This window comes from Hordeum vulgare, chromosome 5H (genome assembly GCF_904849725.1).
Source record: "Hordeum vulgare subsp. vulgare chromosome 5H, MorexV3_pseudomolecules_assembly, whole genome shotgun sequence".
Taxonomy (NCBI): Eukaryota; Viridiplantae; Streptophyta; class Magnoliopsida; order Poales; family Poaceae; genus Hordeum; species Hordeum vulgare.
In genome coordinates, this window is record NC_058522.1 from 485,800,627 (window position 1) to 485,817,272 (window position 16,646).

Genomic DNA, 16,646 nt, shown 5'->3' on the forward strand with positions numbered 1-16,646 from the left:
AGCTGGAAAATTGTTTTAGAGAATTTGTTTGGAGGTACATAATGAAACCTCATAAGTTCTACTTTGCTGATTCTTTCACAAAATTGTTTCGTTACTAATGTGTTGCACCTGACATGTCTAACTTATTTATACATGAATCACAAATTCTTTGAATGTTGCGTCCAGGTTTAGCTACAGATGCAGACAAAATCACTCTGAAATCCTTCTCCCTAATTGATTCTCAAACTACTCTCAGGGTGAGCTTTGAACCTTGAATGTCATGGGCACATGAAGTTCTGGTGTAATTTTCCTACAAACAAGTGATCCACGCAACAAGGTATTGATTGATGCAACTCAGATGTACTGTTTTGATATTGTTCCAGTGACTTTTAATAAGGTTTTATGAAGGATGACCAATTGAGACGATACCAAAGGGGTTTTGGATGGGAGATTTTGATTTCTCCGTCGCGCAATTGGTTATGGGGTTTCAACAAGCCCCGCGGTCTTGTCATAATGGATTGTATTTCACTTGTTAGTTTAATTTCCATGCACAACTAATTATTTTTTGTTTCAAACCTGCCAAGGGCAATGCCTATAAATTGTGGGTCTATGACACTACTATATTTTGCTCACTGAATTTACTAATGAAGATTGTCGTTTGCATACTACATTGTTGAGTGATGCAAAGAAATCACATATGATTGGAAGTTCTCCAATGATGCTTTGTATATATACTCCCTCTGTAAAGGAATGTATAGACCGTTTAGATCACTATATATTTCTTTACAGGGAGTACTATTAATTAGTTCCTGAACACAGTTATCTATGCAATCTTGCAATGTGTTTTTTCTATATTTTTGGTCAATGAAACTTGATTTTCTCAGTGATATATTTTTGGATTTTTCACGGAATTAAATGATGGGAATCCTTGACCATTTATCTCAATCTTTGGTCAGTAACCTTCTAGGCATATGTAAACTTACATGTCCAGCTTCTCCTCGTGACTTATAATGGCTGTATTTGCTATACGACAGCATATCCCGAGGCATCTACAAGTCCAGCTTCTTAAACAAGATACGTTGGGTCATCACCAGAATCTTAAGAATGAGATTTCAAGCCCAATTTCTGTTTTGGAGCGAAAGAGTGAAGAGCTTCACAAGGTGAGTCAGAAGTCAACTATAATCTTGACTATTTCACATGTAGTGGTATGCAAAATTATTTGTAAGAACTAACGGATTTAATTATGCAGGTACAGTTTCATGGTGCTTCACCTATGCTACATGTTACCACTCTGGAGAAAGCAACAAAATGGGAGCCTGATAACATGAAAAGAATGGAATCACATGATGCCTATTTGATAGCCCGCCAACTAAATCTTCTGGATGAGCAGCAAGATGCATCTTATGTTGCTAACCTCCAGTTGGAACTCCGGCAAGCACGTGATCGGGTGGGTGAGCTGGAAAGCGAGCGCCGGTCAACTAAGAAGAATCCTTGACCATTTATCTCAATCTTTGGTCAGTGACCTTCTAGGCATATGTAAATTTTCCGTGTTCTGAATTTTTTGCCCCTATGTTCTTGTAGGTTGTGTTTTATTCATGCATATAACTTACTTGTACTTCCATTATTCCCGTAGGTTATGCTTTTTTGTCACATATCTGACACATTGTAAAATCAGTGTGTATACCTAAATCTCCAAAGTTGCGGAGGAGTGCTTCATAATTTCATTAGTCTTTTTAGAGCATATCAAATGGAGAAGCTTCTTTAGTGGTAAAATCTCCCATGGATGTTTGCTGCTGGTCAGGCTCTTTCGACAATCGGTACATATTTTCTCTTGGGTAATTTTCTTGACCTAAGATTTACTACCACTTCTTATCATACATTTTTATTCACCTTTAATGTTAGTCTTTTGTGCATGGACCCTTGAGATCATATCTTCAATTGTCGTCTGCAAACTATCATTTTTGGTCATGCTATCAATCATTCTTGCTCACTAAATGGTAGTCTCACCTTGACCTGTTTGTGTCATCAGAGAACGGATTTTTTCTTCTTTTTCCGACTTTTCTCTTGTCTTCGTAAATATATATTATTTTTAGTTGTATATTATAGAAGGATAGAGCATGGAGGTTTCAGATCCACACGCGAGCGTCTATGAACCTCTGTTGATCTTTATACATAATTAGTACTTCTATAATCACATAAATAGCATATATTAGTACGTGTGTTTGTACGTACACGATTACATACTCATCGTTTGTTTAAGAAAAGGATAAGTCAACAAGATTTAAACTCAAGGAGTAAATGGATGCACTCCAAAATCATTCCACGTGCATGATTGTAAATATCGTAGATTGAAACTGTGAGATTTAGGAATTCATTTTTTGAATTCTAATGAGACATGTAAGATTTTTGAATTCTAATGAGATCGTGCATTACACGTGCATGCTTACTAGTAACAATTAAAATGGAAATGACTAGGAGGAGCAACACGACGTGTTTGACATTGGCCATGGCAACTGACGCTTACTCAAGAAGGGAACTACCAGAAGTTTAAAGCTCAAACAAGGTGGGAAATTCTCAATGCTACTTCCAATCGTGGGAGAAGCTCCAAGTTCAAATGTGTTGTCACTCGGCTTATCTATCTCCTGTGAAGCAGGCGATGAACATGCTATACGAATATACAACAGACTTTAGTTGGGCCTAGCTACTAGAGCTTATTCAATCGATTCTTAGAGCATTTACACCCATCACTTGCAAATTCGGACCCTCAAACATCCGTGGACGCGCTTCGACAATGATCAGGCGTGTTCCTTATTTGTTCATGCGCCCAGCCACACTCCTCATTTTTTTCCTCATATGTCCGGTCACTTGCATGTGATTGGTGAAGAGAAAGAGAGAAAGAAAAAATGCATAAAGAAAAAAAAAGATGATCCGGGGTGGGGTCGCGTCCTATGTGACGGACTGACCGAGCGCGTCGAGACGCATCCGCAAGACCTCATGTCCTCCTTATATTTAAGATGGATATGAGGGTTCACGGACAACCCGGACATATAAAGACGATATGAGGGGTCCGATTGGATCATTTTTTTTCTCTCTTCTGTCCGGTCACTGAACGGGCGCGCCTGCAGGTATATAAGGGGTCATTTGAGGGATTCAACTGTAGATGTTCTTATGGTCCTATTACACAAATTGATGCTTCTTATGATACAGTTCAGAGTCTTACGTCTATTTTCTTTTGACATGGAATACTGTTTTTTGTTCCTACCATCATAAAATGTTCATAGTTTATGGTTTCTTAGAACCTAGTTTATGTTTTCTAGGTTGCAATGTGCAGTGTCAGGAATGGAGCCACAGGGGCTACATTGCATTGCAATGTGTGTGTTTGATATAATGTTTATTTCTTTTGACATGGAATACTGTTTTTTGTTCCTACCATCATAAAATGTTCATAGTTTATGGTTTCTTAGAACCTAGTTTATGTTTTCTAGGTTGCAATGTGCAGTGTCAGGAATGGAGCCACAGGGGCTACATTGCATTGCAATGTGTGTGTTTGATATAATGTTTATTCATGTACCTGTATGTGCAAAAAAATTAGACCTGTGACTATTTGTTTTCCTAAATTTCAGGGGTGGATCCATTTTTGCAACTCTATCCATAAAAACCCCGTATACGCTTCGTCCTTGACTTTGGGAGGTCCTGGGCCACCGCACCCAATTGCACATGCTGAGAACCGGCTCCACGCCCCTCCGTCATATTGTTACTAGATCAGGATTGCGCCTTAGCGCGAGGGTGCCGGTCCCAACGCTTGATTAAGTAGGTAATGATAAGTTAGTAAGAACTCATGTTTACCATAAAATGAAGAAAAAAGAGTTAATTACGATAGAAGAAATACATAGCGATGCTCAATATCGACATGAATGAACAAGGCAGCATCAAATTCAGCACGTTCACGAGACCACAAAAGTGAGCAAACATAAGAGAGAGATTGTAATAAAAGCAAGAACATAATAAAAGAAATACAACTATGGATCCATAACTACCATTCAAATGTCTTGTCGATAAACTTCACACTTCACATAGATATCTTAAGTCTTAGGCATAACGTAGTCTAATAGAAACGCGACACAACATATTCAGCAAGTACATACGCATAATGATTATGAGACATCAATAGAAGGTTATCAGAAATTGTCTTTCATAGTCTAAAGGCGTTGCTCTGACTTCAAGCCAATGTAGGTCTTTGTGTCAACTCGTCAATGCCTGCAAGTGCTGCTTTCATAACTCGCTTGTGCCATCTTTTCCTCTTAGGTGTCGAGCAGTTGTTGCAGTTCGTATTTGATTTGAATAAGAATTCATATATCTGACTGCACAGTATGACAATTGCGTAGCTTCTTGATTGTCTCGTGTGTTGCAAACAACCAGCTCACCAAGGATTTGTCCAACCAGCAACGACGCAATCGGGTTCTTGGCCTCATTTTGCTGATTAGTTCACAATATGGTCATCCTGCATCTATACAACAGAGAGAGAAATAGCAGAGATTCAAAATTAATTTCGACTAACTGGATGTGTTTAGTAGTTGAATTCTGGTTCACGTAGAGGATGTCGGGTGAACTTAAGATATACAGTACCACTTTATTGGGAGATTCGTCATTTTAGACATTGGCTTCGTCCACAAGCTGCTCATGCGCACCTATCTGCTTCCGCAGCTTGGTAGAGATGCCAACACTGAAAATATAACTGTAAGAAAATAAAAAATTTAGAACTAGATTTACTCTAGTGGTCAGGGACAGAACCTATCTAGTGGACCTAAATCGAGTGTAAATCTAACACAACATATATTCTAGTTCTAGAGTACCAAGTAACAGAACCTATCTAGTGGACATGTACCCAGAAATAACTAAGCAGATAACCACTCACATCGCCAATGAATTTTGACAAAATACAAATGAACCACCTACCAATCTACTAACCCACCAACGGATATGACGACCAGGAGCAGCATGTAAGCGCAGGGCAGGAGGTCCCTGGCAAAGCCGAGGAGGTGGCGCCCGTCACTATAGCAGGGCAAGAAGAATTCGGTGGCCAGCTTCGTTGTGGTGTAGCATTCGAGAAGTTGCATTGTAGATTTCAATAACCAATGACGTAGCCATTAATTATCAATGGCAGGTGCATTTTGTTTATCCTTCTGATTAACAACTCAACTTAATATTTTTGATAAGCAAACAATTCATTCTGAAACTACATGTAAGGTCAAAATAGAAATGTGTTCATGTGTATCTATCTAGAAATGAGAGGAGCAACCCATTTCATTTTTAAAGCTAAATTGATGAGCTGTGTGCAAATCACTTAAGACAAAGACTAAACACATATTACTTTCCACTGGTTTAGACCTTTGTGGAATAATTAATAAGATGGTTGCATGCATCGATTGATGCAGAGGCCGAGGGTCTAACCTCCTTCTCTAATATATATATATATATATATATATATATATATATACTTTCCACTGGTGGGAGTGTGCTTACTGCACGAAGCACCAATTGTAGATAATGCATGTTCACGTCTCGAATGTGACAAATAACTAAAGGATTATTCAAAGGCCCTCACTATTGTGTAAAAACAATGACACCTCAAATGTGACAAAGAACCAAAGGAGAAGCGGCAGCAGTAGTGGAAGATGAATCAAAGACAGATTATACAAGCAAATGGAACGATAAATGTAGCATACAATGTAAAAACAATGGAAGCTCACATAATAACAAAGGCAGAAGAAAACTACTTCGGGAGGAGACGTTTGTGAGAGCAATGACCAAGAACCAAAGGAGTAGTGGCAGCAGTGATGGACAATGACCCAATAATGGACAATGACCCTAAGAAACCTAATAAACAAAAGTAAACAAAGCTGACAGTTATATACAACACACAAAGCCAGCCGGAATGCGAAGATAAATCGTGTAATAGAAATCAGGAAATCATCAGCCATAACAGAGAAACTAATAGTGTAACAATATTGGGAATTATATAAGCTACAATAACCATCTTTTCCAACTACACAATTTTAATTCAAAGTAAAATGAGCTTCATAATTGTAAGGTGAAGTTGAAAAAAGCTCCACACCGTATACAGGACTGTATGACATATATACCTACATAATTAATATCCTATTGTATATAACAAAATTTTATCTTTGTGAAGAATTCTTTCGCTGAATTATCCGATATTTGAAGTAGTTCAGGGGGCAGAGAGGAGCCCTCGGTATATCCACATGGAAAGAACGACATTGCTCGCGGAGGTGCCAGGTTGAAGAAATGACACAACAAAATACCACGCCTCCACCATCATGCAGCTCGGGGATGGAACCACATCGCTCTTTTGGGAGGACCGATGGCTTCTCGGCCTCTCCATCCGCGAGCACGCGCCCGCGCTGTACTTGTGCATCCCCAAAAATCGCAGGAATTCCCGGACGGTGGCGGAGGGCGTTCACGGCAATGCTTGGGCGCGGGACATCCGCGGCATTCTGGCCTCCAGGAGATTGGGCAGTACCTCCAACTCTGGATGCTGGTGTCTCGCGCCACCCTTTTCCATGAGCCAGACAAGCTGACATGGAAATGGACAGCCAACGGCAGCTACACCGCTAGGTCCTGCTACCAGGCCACCTTTCACGGATCTATCACTTGCCGCTCATGGAAGCTGATATGGAAGAACTGGACCCCGCCGAAGGTCAGATTCTTCCACTGGCTCGCCAGCCAGGACCGCTGCTGGACTGCGGAGCGCCTCGCCCGCCATGACCTCACACACCACCCTCGGTGCCTCTTATGCGATCAAGAGCCGGAATCTATGCAACACCTGCTGCTCGCATGCCCATTCGCGAAGCAGACCTGGCACGGAAGCATGTCCTGGCTGCGTCTCCCGACTCCGGTGCCTGACCAGGACGCCACGCTCCACGACTGGTGGCTGCGGACTCGCGATGCTATGCCCCTGCTCCGTAAAGCGTTGGCCTCCGTTGCGCTCCTGGTTCCTTGGATGAATCTGGAAGCATAGAAACGCGTGTGTATTCGATCATGTAACCCCATCCTTAGTCGAGCTAGACGCTGCGATCAAGGACGAGTCCAGGAATTGGGCTAAGGCAGGAGCCAAAGGGCTTAGAGTCACCCTACCATCCTCTTGGGACATCCATTGATTCACTTGTAACACCAGGCCTCTTAGGAGGATGTCCCCCCCCCCCTCTTTCAATGCAATGAAACGCAAAGGCTTTTTGCGTTTTCTCGAAGAAAAAAAGTGTCAAACATGTGCCCTGATGTTAAGTAAATATAGTATATCACCATATAGTTCATACACCAAGTAAAGGTAAAAATGTAACTATATGTGGCTAGAAAAAAGGTAATGAAGTTACACTGCTTTTACGAAAGGTTGCAGATTTTAACTGGCAAGCGTTAATCAATTAATTACTATAAGACCGTTGATTAAGTAGCAACCAAAAAATTGTGTTATCTCTTGCTTGGTCTCTTGCTCATGATATTCTGAAACAAGAGTCTCATCCATTTTCTGTTTCCATAGTTTTGCTTAATAGCATACATATCTAGAGGGGGCATATCTAATGCAAAAAACAACAACAAGGTGCAAAAAATGCAAACCTTCCTAATATGCACGATTAATAGTTAACCTTTCTGGCGTGTCAAACAATTATGAAGTGCATGATTAACTTAGCTGAATATGTACACATACTCAGATTGGGAACCATTCAAAAGAAAAGAAATAACAGTAAAGGGTAGGGAAATTAAAGTATTCTACTGAGTCCTCAACTAAGTTTCTCCCTAAATAACAGAGCATGCATTCATTGTTAGAAATAAGCACCGGGAAGGAAAATACATCTAGGAAATGATTATTGCTTGGTAAATATTATCAAATATGAGCATGAAGTGTACAAAAAAGATTCAGCAACTTACATCTGCAGGCTAACTCTTTATTTTTAACTCATTTGGCATAGGTCAAAATGATTGTGCGCATACAGTATGCCCAGCCAGTAACCATGGCAATGTGAATTCTAGCAACTCAGTCCACGATATTACACTTCATCCATGCTTATACTAATCTGGTGGTATCATCCGAGATGGAACGGTTGATGAACTCGTGCGCCTCCTTGTCGCACAGCATCAGCGCTATTGCGGTAGCCGCGACCCTGCAAATCGGAGAAAAACCGGTGAGTTGCCCGCTGGTAGAAACGAGAGCGAGGAGATCTTAGGTAGAGCTCACCAGTGGCCACCTTGCATATATGCATACACGAACATTTTTTTTTTAGAAAAAGAGGTTAAACCTCTGACCTCTGCATCAATTGATGCATGCAGCCATTTTATTAATTATTCCACAAAGGCCTAACAAGAGTATACATCAGTTCATCCAAATCCATCACTCACACCTACAAACTCGATAATGTAGAGTGCTCTCACTCCACATATTTAAGACCGGTGTTGTTTCCAATCCATCCACATAACGTATCGGGAACAACAGTCGGTGCAGCACACCTAAAACGCACACCTCACGCACACGTTTTACCAGCCGCCATCATCCTCGAACCACTGACCCATCTTCAGGAAAGAGATCCGCATCATCCTTGCCAGTCCAATCATCTGTCGACGCCACCACGGCGCCCAACGGATCCACCGTCCTGCGCTCATCCGTCCAGATGCGAAGACTCCGGAAGATCTGTCGTGCGTAGCACCTGCCAACCAGGCATGACTCAGCGTAGCACCTGTCGACCAGGCATGACTTGACAGCTCCACCGAAATTCCGTGCAAGACGAAGCCGCTCCACCTCCTGCCTCAGTCTGCCAGCGCTGCTCCACAAACGATGCTCCCAAGAGAGAAACGGCACCGCAGTACCGCCATCATCCGATCTGGAAGACCAGATCCTAGGGTTTCCCCCGAAGCAGTGCCCACCACCAGCAACCGTTCAGGACCCACACAGTGCCCACCACCACTCAGCCCTCAAGGCGACGCCTTCATGAAGGTCACGACATCAAGGACGCCGCCGCCGCCCACCGGAGTTAGGGTTTTGACCCGAGAGGCAAGGAATGGGAGCAGAGGAGCAGATGTATACCGACGTCTCCAAAAAGAATAACGGCGCCCTTGAGCGTCGTCGTCGGCGCGGCCGGCCTGGGCCAACCAAGGGATTTCCCCAATCCGAATCTCCTCCACCGGCTTCACCCACAGGTAGGGCCCCGGCAACCACGCCGGCACCGCTAAGAATCTGCAGGAGAGAAGCCCACATATCAGGACCTGGGGGAGCGCAGGTGGCGGTGCGGGCAGCGGCCGACGAAGTGGAACAACACACCTCCACAACGACGCTTCCAAGAAAGATAGCGGCACCCACGAGCGTCGCCGTCACGGCTCCGATGAAGACCGGAGCAAGGATTTCTCCCGGAGCTGCGTTGGATATCCACCGGCACCGACCGCTGAGCATGGCCGCCACACCATCACGACCAAGGCCACTGCACCACGCGCCCTGGACACTGCTCGTGCCCAGCCGACCATCGCAGCCTCGCCCGGCTGCCGCTCTACCACCAGGGCCGAGTGCCCCGCCAGATCCGGCCATGGAGCCCGGGATCCTCCCTCCGCCGCCGCCGATTGGCGAGATCACAGCGGATCCCGCAACCGCCGACGCGAGGCGCCGCCGCCAGAGCCCGAGGGCCGACGCGAGGGGCCCCGCCGCCGCCATCCACGGGGCGCGCGCGGCTTCGCCGGCGTCCCCTCCGGCAGCGGCGAAGCGGGAGGGGCGGAGATGGGGTCTGGTGTTCCTGCTGGATGCGCCGCTAGTCGCCGGTGCGAGGAGGCGCTGGAGAAGGCTCGGTGTGATTCGAGTCGCGCGCACGGGGAAGGGGAAGAGGCCGCACTCGGAGCTGGAGAAGAGCGGATCGAGGGAGCGCGCCGCCGGAGAGTTACCCGGAGGCGGACGAGGCGAGCGATGCGATCTACGAACATAGGTCAGAATATGGCCAATAAACCAAGCAAGGCAACAAACATGTACTTTGTAAATAATTAGCTAGATCCAAGGCTCTCCCTGGCAGCAAGTTACAAACAAAACAAGAAAAACAAAGAAAAATCTCTTGTTTTTAATTACACAAAAATGGAGTTTCATTGTTTCCAATTACCCAAAACTGGAGTTTCCTTTGTTTTTCTACATACACAAAAAGGAGTTTGATAACACAATCACATGAAGCGGAGTTGTTCAATCAATTGACAGGAGGGAATGATGTATGCACCAAGCACCACAAAGTCGTGTAACAAAAAACAGAGGAAAAGCTGAAGGAAGAGGCAAAGACGGCCTTACCTTCACATGAGAGGTAGATGTGCCTTGCCGGGAGACGAGCAGGGTAGCAGTTTACATGTGAAATTGCAGCTTGGTTTGGTCTGTTTCCTTGAAAGAAAATGTAATACCCAGCTCAACATTAGTAATACAAATCCATCTTCCAACAAAATACTGCATAAGAAATTTGCATGGCTTACAAACAGGGTAAAAGTAAATTTGCACATAGAAAATGATCAAAAAATGACGTTCATTGAATTCTGAAAGGATGCTACTCCATAGAAAACAAAGTATGTGGGCTCTCCCTTGCATCTACCAAAAAATCTGAAACTCTCTTGCCACAACACTCATGGCTGGCTTAGCTTATTTATCACCGGTACCAATTAAATTCACATGTCGTAACAACACAACATTATGTAATGGTTGTTCAGGGCGGCCTGAGTTGATGCAGTAGTACCTTTCTTTTTGATGTGGTACTCGTGGTCGCTGCAGCAGGCGCCATAGATGTCTCAACCTCCTCTTTCGTCTATGGACGACGCTCCTCCTTCCGAGTCCCGAGGAACGGCGATGGTGTAAGCCCCCGAAGAACCATGTACAGATCAATACATATTACGTGATTCAGCTAATTCCGCATAACACTCAAAATTCAACACCCTTTTCAATTAGCCAAGATTATTATACTTAATTTGAGGTTGCATCGATATTCTCCATGAAAGTAGAAAGTGCAATTCTTAAAGCAACTTGACGGCTTGACTTGCTAATTTACTATTGTCCTTATCAAAGATAAGTATCATCAGCCATTATTTAAGGGCCTCCGAATATTTTGAAGAGAAAACAAATACTAATATGGAAGTATTTTTATCTTGCATCTGTAAGAACAGTTAAGCAGACCCCTCCCTCACTGGTATGCTTGTGCAACCTGAATATGTTTACTCCACTAAACAGATAGTGCAGTTACCATTAGGATAGACTATCGATGCTTTCATTTTTTCAGTTTTATCCTAACACTCCAATGATTGATGCACCCTAATATGGCATTCTATTTTACGTAAACAGGCCAGCGTATATAATCAAATATCATATTTCATTTATCAGGAGGTTCGCCGGGAGAGAATAATGGCAGAAGTCTGCCGTCTAAAAGTGTCTCTTGTTTGTAATTACACAAGAATGGAGTTTCATTGTTTGCAATTACCCAAAACTGGAGTTTTGCCTCCTTAGAGCGTCAGCGTATCTACGAGCGCCATGGCCGCCACCTGACATCCAAAGGCTGCTACCAAATTGACGTGAGAGAGATGCTACCAATTCACACTCACCTAATATGAACCGTCGAATCCTCCAATTCTGCACAGACCAAGATGAAAAGGCCCAAATCAGCTCACGTGCATCACCTATATAGGAAACAAACAAGGTTTTTCTAAAAAAAAAAACATGAACCTGCAGTCCCAGCACAAAAGCCTCTTGGAACTTGAATTTGGCAGCCACCTGGACTACGTCCACGGCTCTGTTGCGACCTGCAAGGAAAGGCAAGACAATGAGATTGACACTACTAGAAAAAGGCTTATCCCTAACTAGCAAAAGGGCCCGTGCGTTGCAACGGGACAAAAAATGCGTGATCATTTTTAACAAACATTTTATGAATGAAAAACTATTTTATAAGTCACAAACCATTGTTTTTTAAACTTTTAGAATACTTTTCCATTCATGATCTTTTTTAGAATTGACAAAAATTTGCACAATTTCATTATAAAAAGTACATATATGAATGAAAGACAAAGTTCACAACTACACATGGACCGATGGTAGGTTTAATATCTTCACATGATATACTATAGAGTACAGATTACACAATATGTATACCTCTGATTCTGCTGTCTTGCTTAATTAAATTCTACTGTGAACTTATGAAGGTGAGTGAGTAAGTCTAGTACGACCAAACAGAGCTAGAGCTTCCCGCAAGTACCACCGGAGAAAAATTGCACAAAGTACTTTCTCATGAGGCAAACTAAACCGGTAACGACAGCAATGTTGAGGATGTCTGAACTGAAAATATGGGGAAAAGATGTTCTCTAAACTTCTGACCACAGATTGTCCCGTGTATATGGACCTCCTTCCACGGGTAGCTGAAGAACATGCAGCAATAGAAAATAAAACAACATGAGAGGGAAAAAGATCAGGAAATGGTAAGGATACTATGAGTTTAACACAGCTAGAGTCAGAGAAGAACGGGGAAATGGATGAGGGATTTGAGGCTGTACAAGGAGGAGGACGCGCGGGCGCACCCCTGCTCTTGCTGGGGAAGGGTTGAGCCCGCAGCGAACAGGAGGGGATCCCGATCCAGAGGCACCGCCCGCTGGTTCTTCTTCTTCCTCCTCTCCAGATCCAAAGCGAGCCGAGCCACCGCTGATCCCGATCAAGAGCGAGCCGAGCCACCGCGCCCCTGCTGCTTCTTCTTCCTCCTCTCCTCTCTTCTTCTCTCTAATCCCTCTCTGCCTCCCATTCTGCACGCGCCATGCAGCTCCGTCGGCGTCCCGATCTCACCTCTGTTTCATTCCAGCAGGGGACGAATGGATCCAGGGTGTCTCGTGTCAGATCCGGCCTCGTTCCTCCCCTGCCACTACAGGAATCATGCATTTTGCCGTCATGACGCTACAGACGGCAAAGACAGAATTACAGACGGCAAAAGTTTTGCCGTCTGCCCATGACGGCAAACAATGTCGTCAGCCTACGTGCCCGCAAAGGGTGTCTTTACATAGTCTGGGGTGTTTTTTTTGGTGCACTACGTGGTCTATTTTCAATCTTTGTCGACTTCTGTATTACGTACAAGACGTCAATACCTAATTTTTGTCGTCAGCCCTCACGAATTCAAGACAGCAAAATTGTTTGTCGTTTAGGTCAGTTAGCTGTTCCTTTCTTTAGAGCCATTATCACCCGTAACATTTAGACCTTACACGAGATAACTGATCTTTTGCTTGGCAATGTGAGATATCCATTTGGCTGCAGTTCCATCAAAAACCAACGTCTCAAGTGCCCATCAGCTCCAATCTTGATCAGGTTGTTTTCAGGACACCACTCAAGTGACTCGTGATCTAAACCGAATGATGTTTTTCTTGCATAGCCACTCAGTGCCGCCAACAAGGAAAAAAAGAGATAATGAGCAAGACATCCACCAACACTCGGAAGCTAAACAATAATCTTTTTTATGTTGAGCGCCAATGAATACCGACCAAAGTTCCAAAAAGTAACAACATGACATCTCCTACTTGTATGTGTGTCATGTGTTGTATTAGAGCCATAATTTGTAACTAATGGGACTCCTGAGATCCTCGGCAATAGATATACAGTGCGCCCAAGGTCTTTTGTGTTTACAAAATTGACAGCAGGCCCGGATTATCTTCTGTAAATAAAAGGCTAATATTTTCTTATCATTGGACATTTGGATTTAATCTACATTCTTGCAAATTCAAAACAAAATCAACATAGCAATTTTCAGGACCCGAGCAAAGGCAAATTGAGTGCATCCTAAGTAGCAGAACCTTGATTCTGTATGAGACAAAGCGATTTGCTTGCTTCATATAAAATAGAAAACCAAAACATGTGAACCTTTTGTACTCAGTGAAATTGAAGGGAAATCAGGCTCCAGTCCAAAAGAAACCACCAGATAGAACTTGACTAAATTAAAAAAAATACTCACATGATTTTTTTAGCTGGGAAAAAGATGCACGTTATTTTCTGGTGTTCAATCAATGAGGTGCCGTGCAGCTAGAACCAAATAACAAATCTCAGACATCTTATATAAGAAAGAAAAACATCTGAGAAAAACCTCAAAAAAAACTAAGAAAGAAAGAAAAAAAAGGATAATAGTTGCACTTCAATCAACATCCTTCACTTCCACGATCTTGTTCAACGAACAAAATTACTAAATCCCATCAAGAACTACATGTTGAACTGTTCCAAAGCACCATTATTCATAACATGTACAAAGAAACAAAGGAGTAACCAACAACAAAAAATAGGCTAAATTAAGAACCTGAGAATCAGGTCATCGGGTTCAAGGGGAAACTCCTCCACGCCCTCCTGGCGGGAGTTGAGCACGACTGCAGACTCATTGGGGTCGTCGAAGCTGCAGGACATGCTGCTGCTGCTCCATGTCGCGCTGGTGTCCTTTGCAAAGTATTATTCTGAACACGCTGCGGAACGCTCATCTGAATTTCCATGACGACACAAAACTAAATGTAAGTCATATTGCTCTAGGAAATATGAGTACTCCAAAAGTGCTCTGTTCATTTGATGAATTGTGTGTGCGCCAAGAGCCACGCCAAGCTGCACATTTAGCATGCATAGGACCCTGATTTCTATGCCACCGGGTCACAAAAACTGCAAGCTACATATATAAGAAATTAGGAAATCAAGCAGAGGAAGGGAGCTATGCAACCTTGATGGAGGATAAGGTCAGCCTCTACACGTGGCCTTGCGCAGCTAGAGCAGGTGATGGTCTCCTCATCCTCGCTCAGCTCTAGCAGGGCCATTAGGGGAGCTCCGTCCACTGATCGTCCGGACCAGATCTAATAAGATAGGGATGGTGCAGCCTTGGGGATCAGCTAGGAGTGGAGAAGGGGTGAGAAGGGCGCTGGTGGGGGAGAGAGAGGAGCCATGGCGGGGGGGCGGAGAAGGTCGCCGCACCTCGTGCCGTTGGCCATGTAGGGGAGGGCAGGGAAGAAGGATCACCCTGATCCAAGCCCGCCCGCAACCGCACGCCTCGGGAGAGCCAAGGCTCGATCCCGAGGAAGCAGCCCACACTGAGCCCCACCGCCTCAACAGAAGCTCGTCTCCCTGCCCGCCGGCCGGTCACCGGAGCCGCCACCGCCAGCGCCGCCTCCCCTCCTTTCCCTGCGCGGCTACTCCCTCCACCCGGACAACCTCGACCTCGGGCGCCTCCACGCCATCGAATCGCTCGACTTTTCCTCCTCTTCGGTCTGATCGCCGCCACTGTTCAAATTCCCCGCCGGCAGACCTCCTCCGCCGTTACGCGACGCCAGACGCGGACCGACCGCATCCGGTGCGATTCCAACCCCTTCGCGTTCTCTTCCCCTGCTGTCTACTCCTCCGTTTTTCTGATCGAGTCGCTCCTCTCTTCGTGCGGCGTTCAGTGGACCTGCCCGTCTCGGACGAGGATGAGGATGAGTGGGAGGATGGAGAGGAAGCTGAGGAGGAGGAGGAGGTGCGGGGAGGCTCTAAGAAGAAGGCCAAGCAGCACGTAGACCAACTCAAGAGGCTCGAGGAAAAGGTCCGACTCCTCTCCGCTTCATCTTCCGATATTTGCGCCGTCCTTCAGTGGAACCTTGTTTTGCAATCAGTTAATGGTCGCTGGTTAGTACCTATAATTAGCTTAGTAAGAGGATACTCATGGCTGGCAAATTTTGGATGCACCGTATTCAGGCTGCAAGCCATTGTAAGAGTTGCACATACAGTTTGTCATTCGTATCAATGGTAGTCTGGTAACTTAAAGAATGACAGGGAATAAACTCTGAATCTCACTGACCGTTCTAAGCAACGCAAGTTGGATTGCTGATTCAGAGATAGAGTTGTGAAAAAGGCAGTTCTAGGTCCACAGCTTATCAACCGACTAATTCTTTTTCCTACAGAAATGATGGGAACCCATTTAATACCAGCATTGCTCCTTCTGCGTCACCCTATTTAACACCGATAGGCCCTACACAAACACAAACACCATCATCCCCTTCATCCCCTTCAGGAACTCCTTCATTGTCTAATACACCCTTGAGCTCTTCTGGTGGATCCACAGCTCGAGACAGCAGATCATCCTCCGGGAAACAGAAGCCTTCAACTCTCAAGACCGTTGGATACGTTTTTCTTGCTATTGTGCTGTTCATAGTTGTTGTGCTACTGGTAATCTTTTGCCTGTCCAAGTACCAAGAGAGACAGTCGAGACATGATTATACAACAAGTCAGGTGGGAAGGGTGCACCAAAGAGTTGAAGAGCCTAAAGTCAAGCAGGCTTCAGCACAGTCAAGGAACGACATTAAAAAAGGTCTACTTTACTTACCTTTCTATTGTATAATATATCTGTTCTACTCTGTTATTTATATTGTGGTACATGATGTTTCATTAACAGGCTCAGCTGGGGTTCCTGACGGAAAACATGTTCGTGAAATAAATTTGGCCATACTAGGTACAAATACTTGTAAATATGACCAACTAATGTTGGGGAACGTCGCATGGGAAACAAAAAATTTCCTACGCGCACGAAGACCTATCATGGTGTTGTCCATCTACGAGAGGGGATTTCCGATCTACGTACCCTTGTAGATCGTACAGCAGAAGCGTTAGTGAACACGGTTGATGTAGT

General features: G+C 44.4%; 2 protein-coding genes and 1 long non-coding RNA gene across 3 annotated transcripts; 1 reads left to right on the top strand and 2 right to left on the bottom strand.

Annotated features, from left to right (window-relative positions):
• Positions 1–4,001: 4,001 nt before the first annotated feature.
• LOC123399734 lies at positions 4,002–5,856 on the bottom strand. The gene is made up of 3 exons (XR_006610421.1): positions 5,730–5,856; positions 4,606–4,714; positions 4,002–4,486 (listed from the first exon to the last, which is right to left on the bottom strand). It is a non-coding gene; the product is annotated as an uncharacterized LOC123399734 (long non-coding RNA).
• Positions 5,857–7,838: 1,982 nt separating this feature from the next.
• On the bottom strand, positions 7,839–11,619 carry LOC123399733. The gene is made up of 4 exons (XM_045094119.1): positions 11,472–11,619; positions 10,737–10,859; positions 10,304–10,383; positions 7,839–8,156 (listed from the first exon to the last, which is right to left on the bottom strand). The coding sequence occupies exons 1-4, from the start codon at positions 11,537–11,539 to the stop codon at positions 8,137–8,139; spliced, it is 291 nt and encodes a 96-aa protein (XP_044950054.1). The 5' UTR covers positions 11,540–11,619; the 3' UTR covers positions 7,839–8,136.
• Positions 11,620–14,838: 3,219 nt separating this feature from the next.
• Positions 14,839–16,314, top strand: LOC123399731. Its single transcript, XM_045094118.1, has 2 exons — positions 14,839–15,563; positions 16,083–16,314. Exons 1-2 carry the CDS (start codon positions 14,856–14,858, stop codon positions 16,170–16,172), a joined length of 798 nt encoding a protein of 265 aa, XP_044950053.1. The 5' UTR covers positions 14,839–14,855; the 3' UTR covers positions 16,173–16,314.
• The last annotated feature ends 332 nt before the right edge of the window (positions 16,315–16,646 follow it).

Bases quoted from the DNA above. Each gene is read 5' to 3' on its own strand.
- LOC123399733 (XM_045094119.1), bottom strand. From the start codon at position 11,539: ATGTCAGGTGGCGGCCATGGCGCTCGTAGATACGCTGACGCTCTAAGG. The intron at 10,384-10,736 runs GTACTACTGCAT...TCAAGGAAACAG, and splicing joins GTACCACATCAAAAAGAAAG to ACCAAACCAAGCTGCAATTT. The intron at 8,157-10,303 runs GTAAGGCCGTCT...TCCGATTTGCAG, and splicing joins CATCTACCTCTCATGTGAAG to GGTCGCGGCTACCGCAATAG.
- LOC123399731 (XM_045094118.1), top strand. From the start codon at position 14,856: ATGGTGCAGCCTTGGGGATCAGCTAGGAGTGGAGAAGGGGTGAGAAGG. The intron at 15,564-16,082 runs GTCCGACTCCTC...GTGGATCCACAG, and splicing joins TCAAGAGGCTCGAGGAAAAG to CTCGAGACAGCAGATCATCC.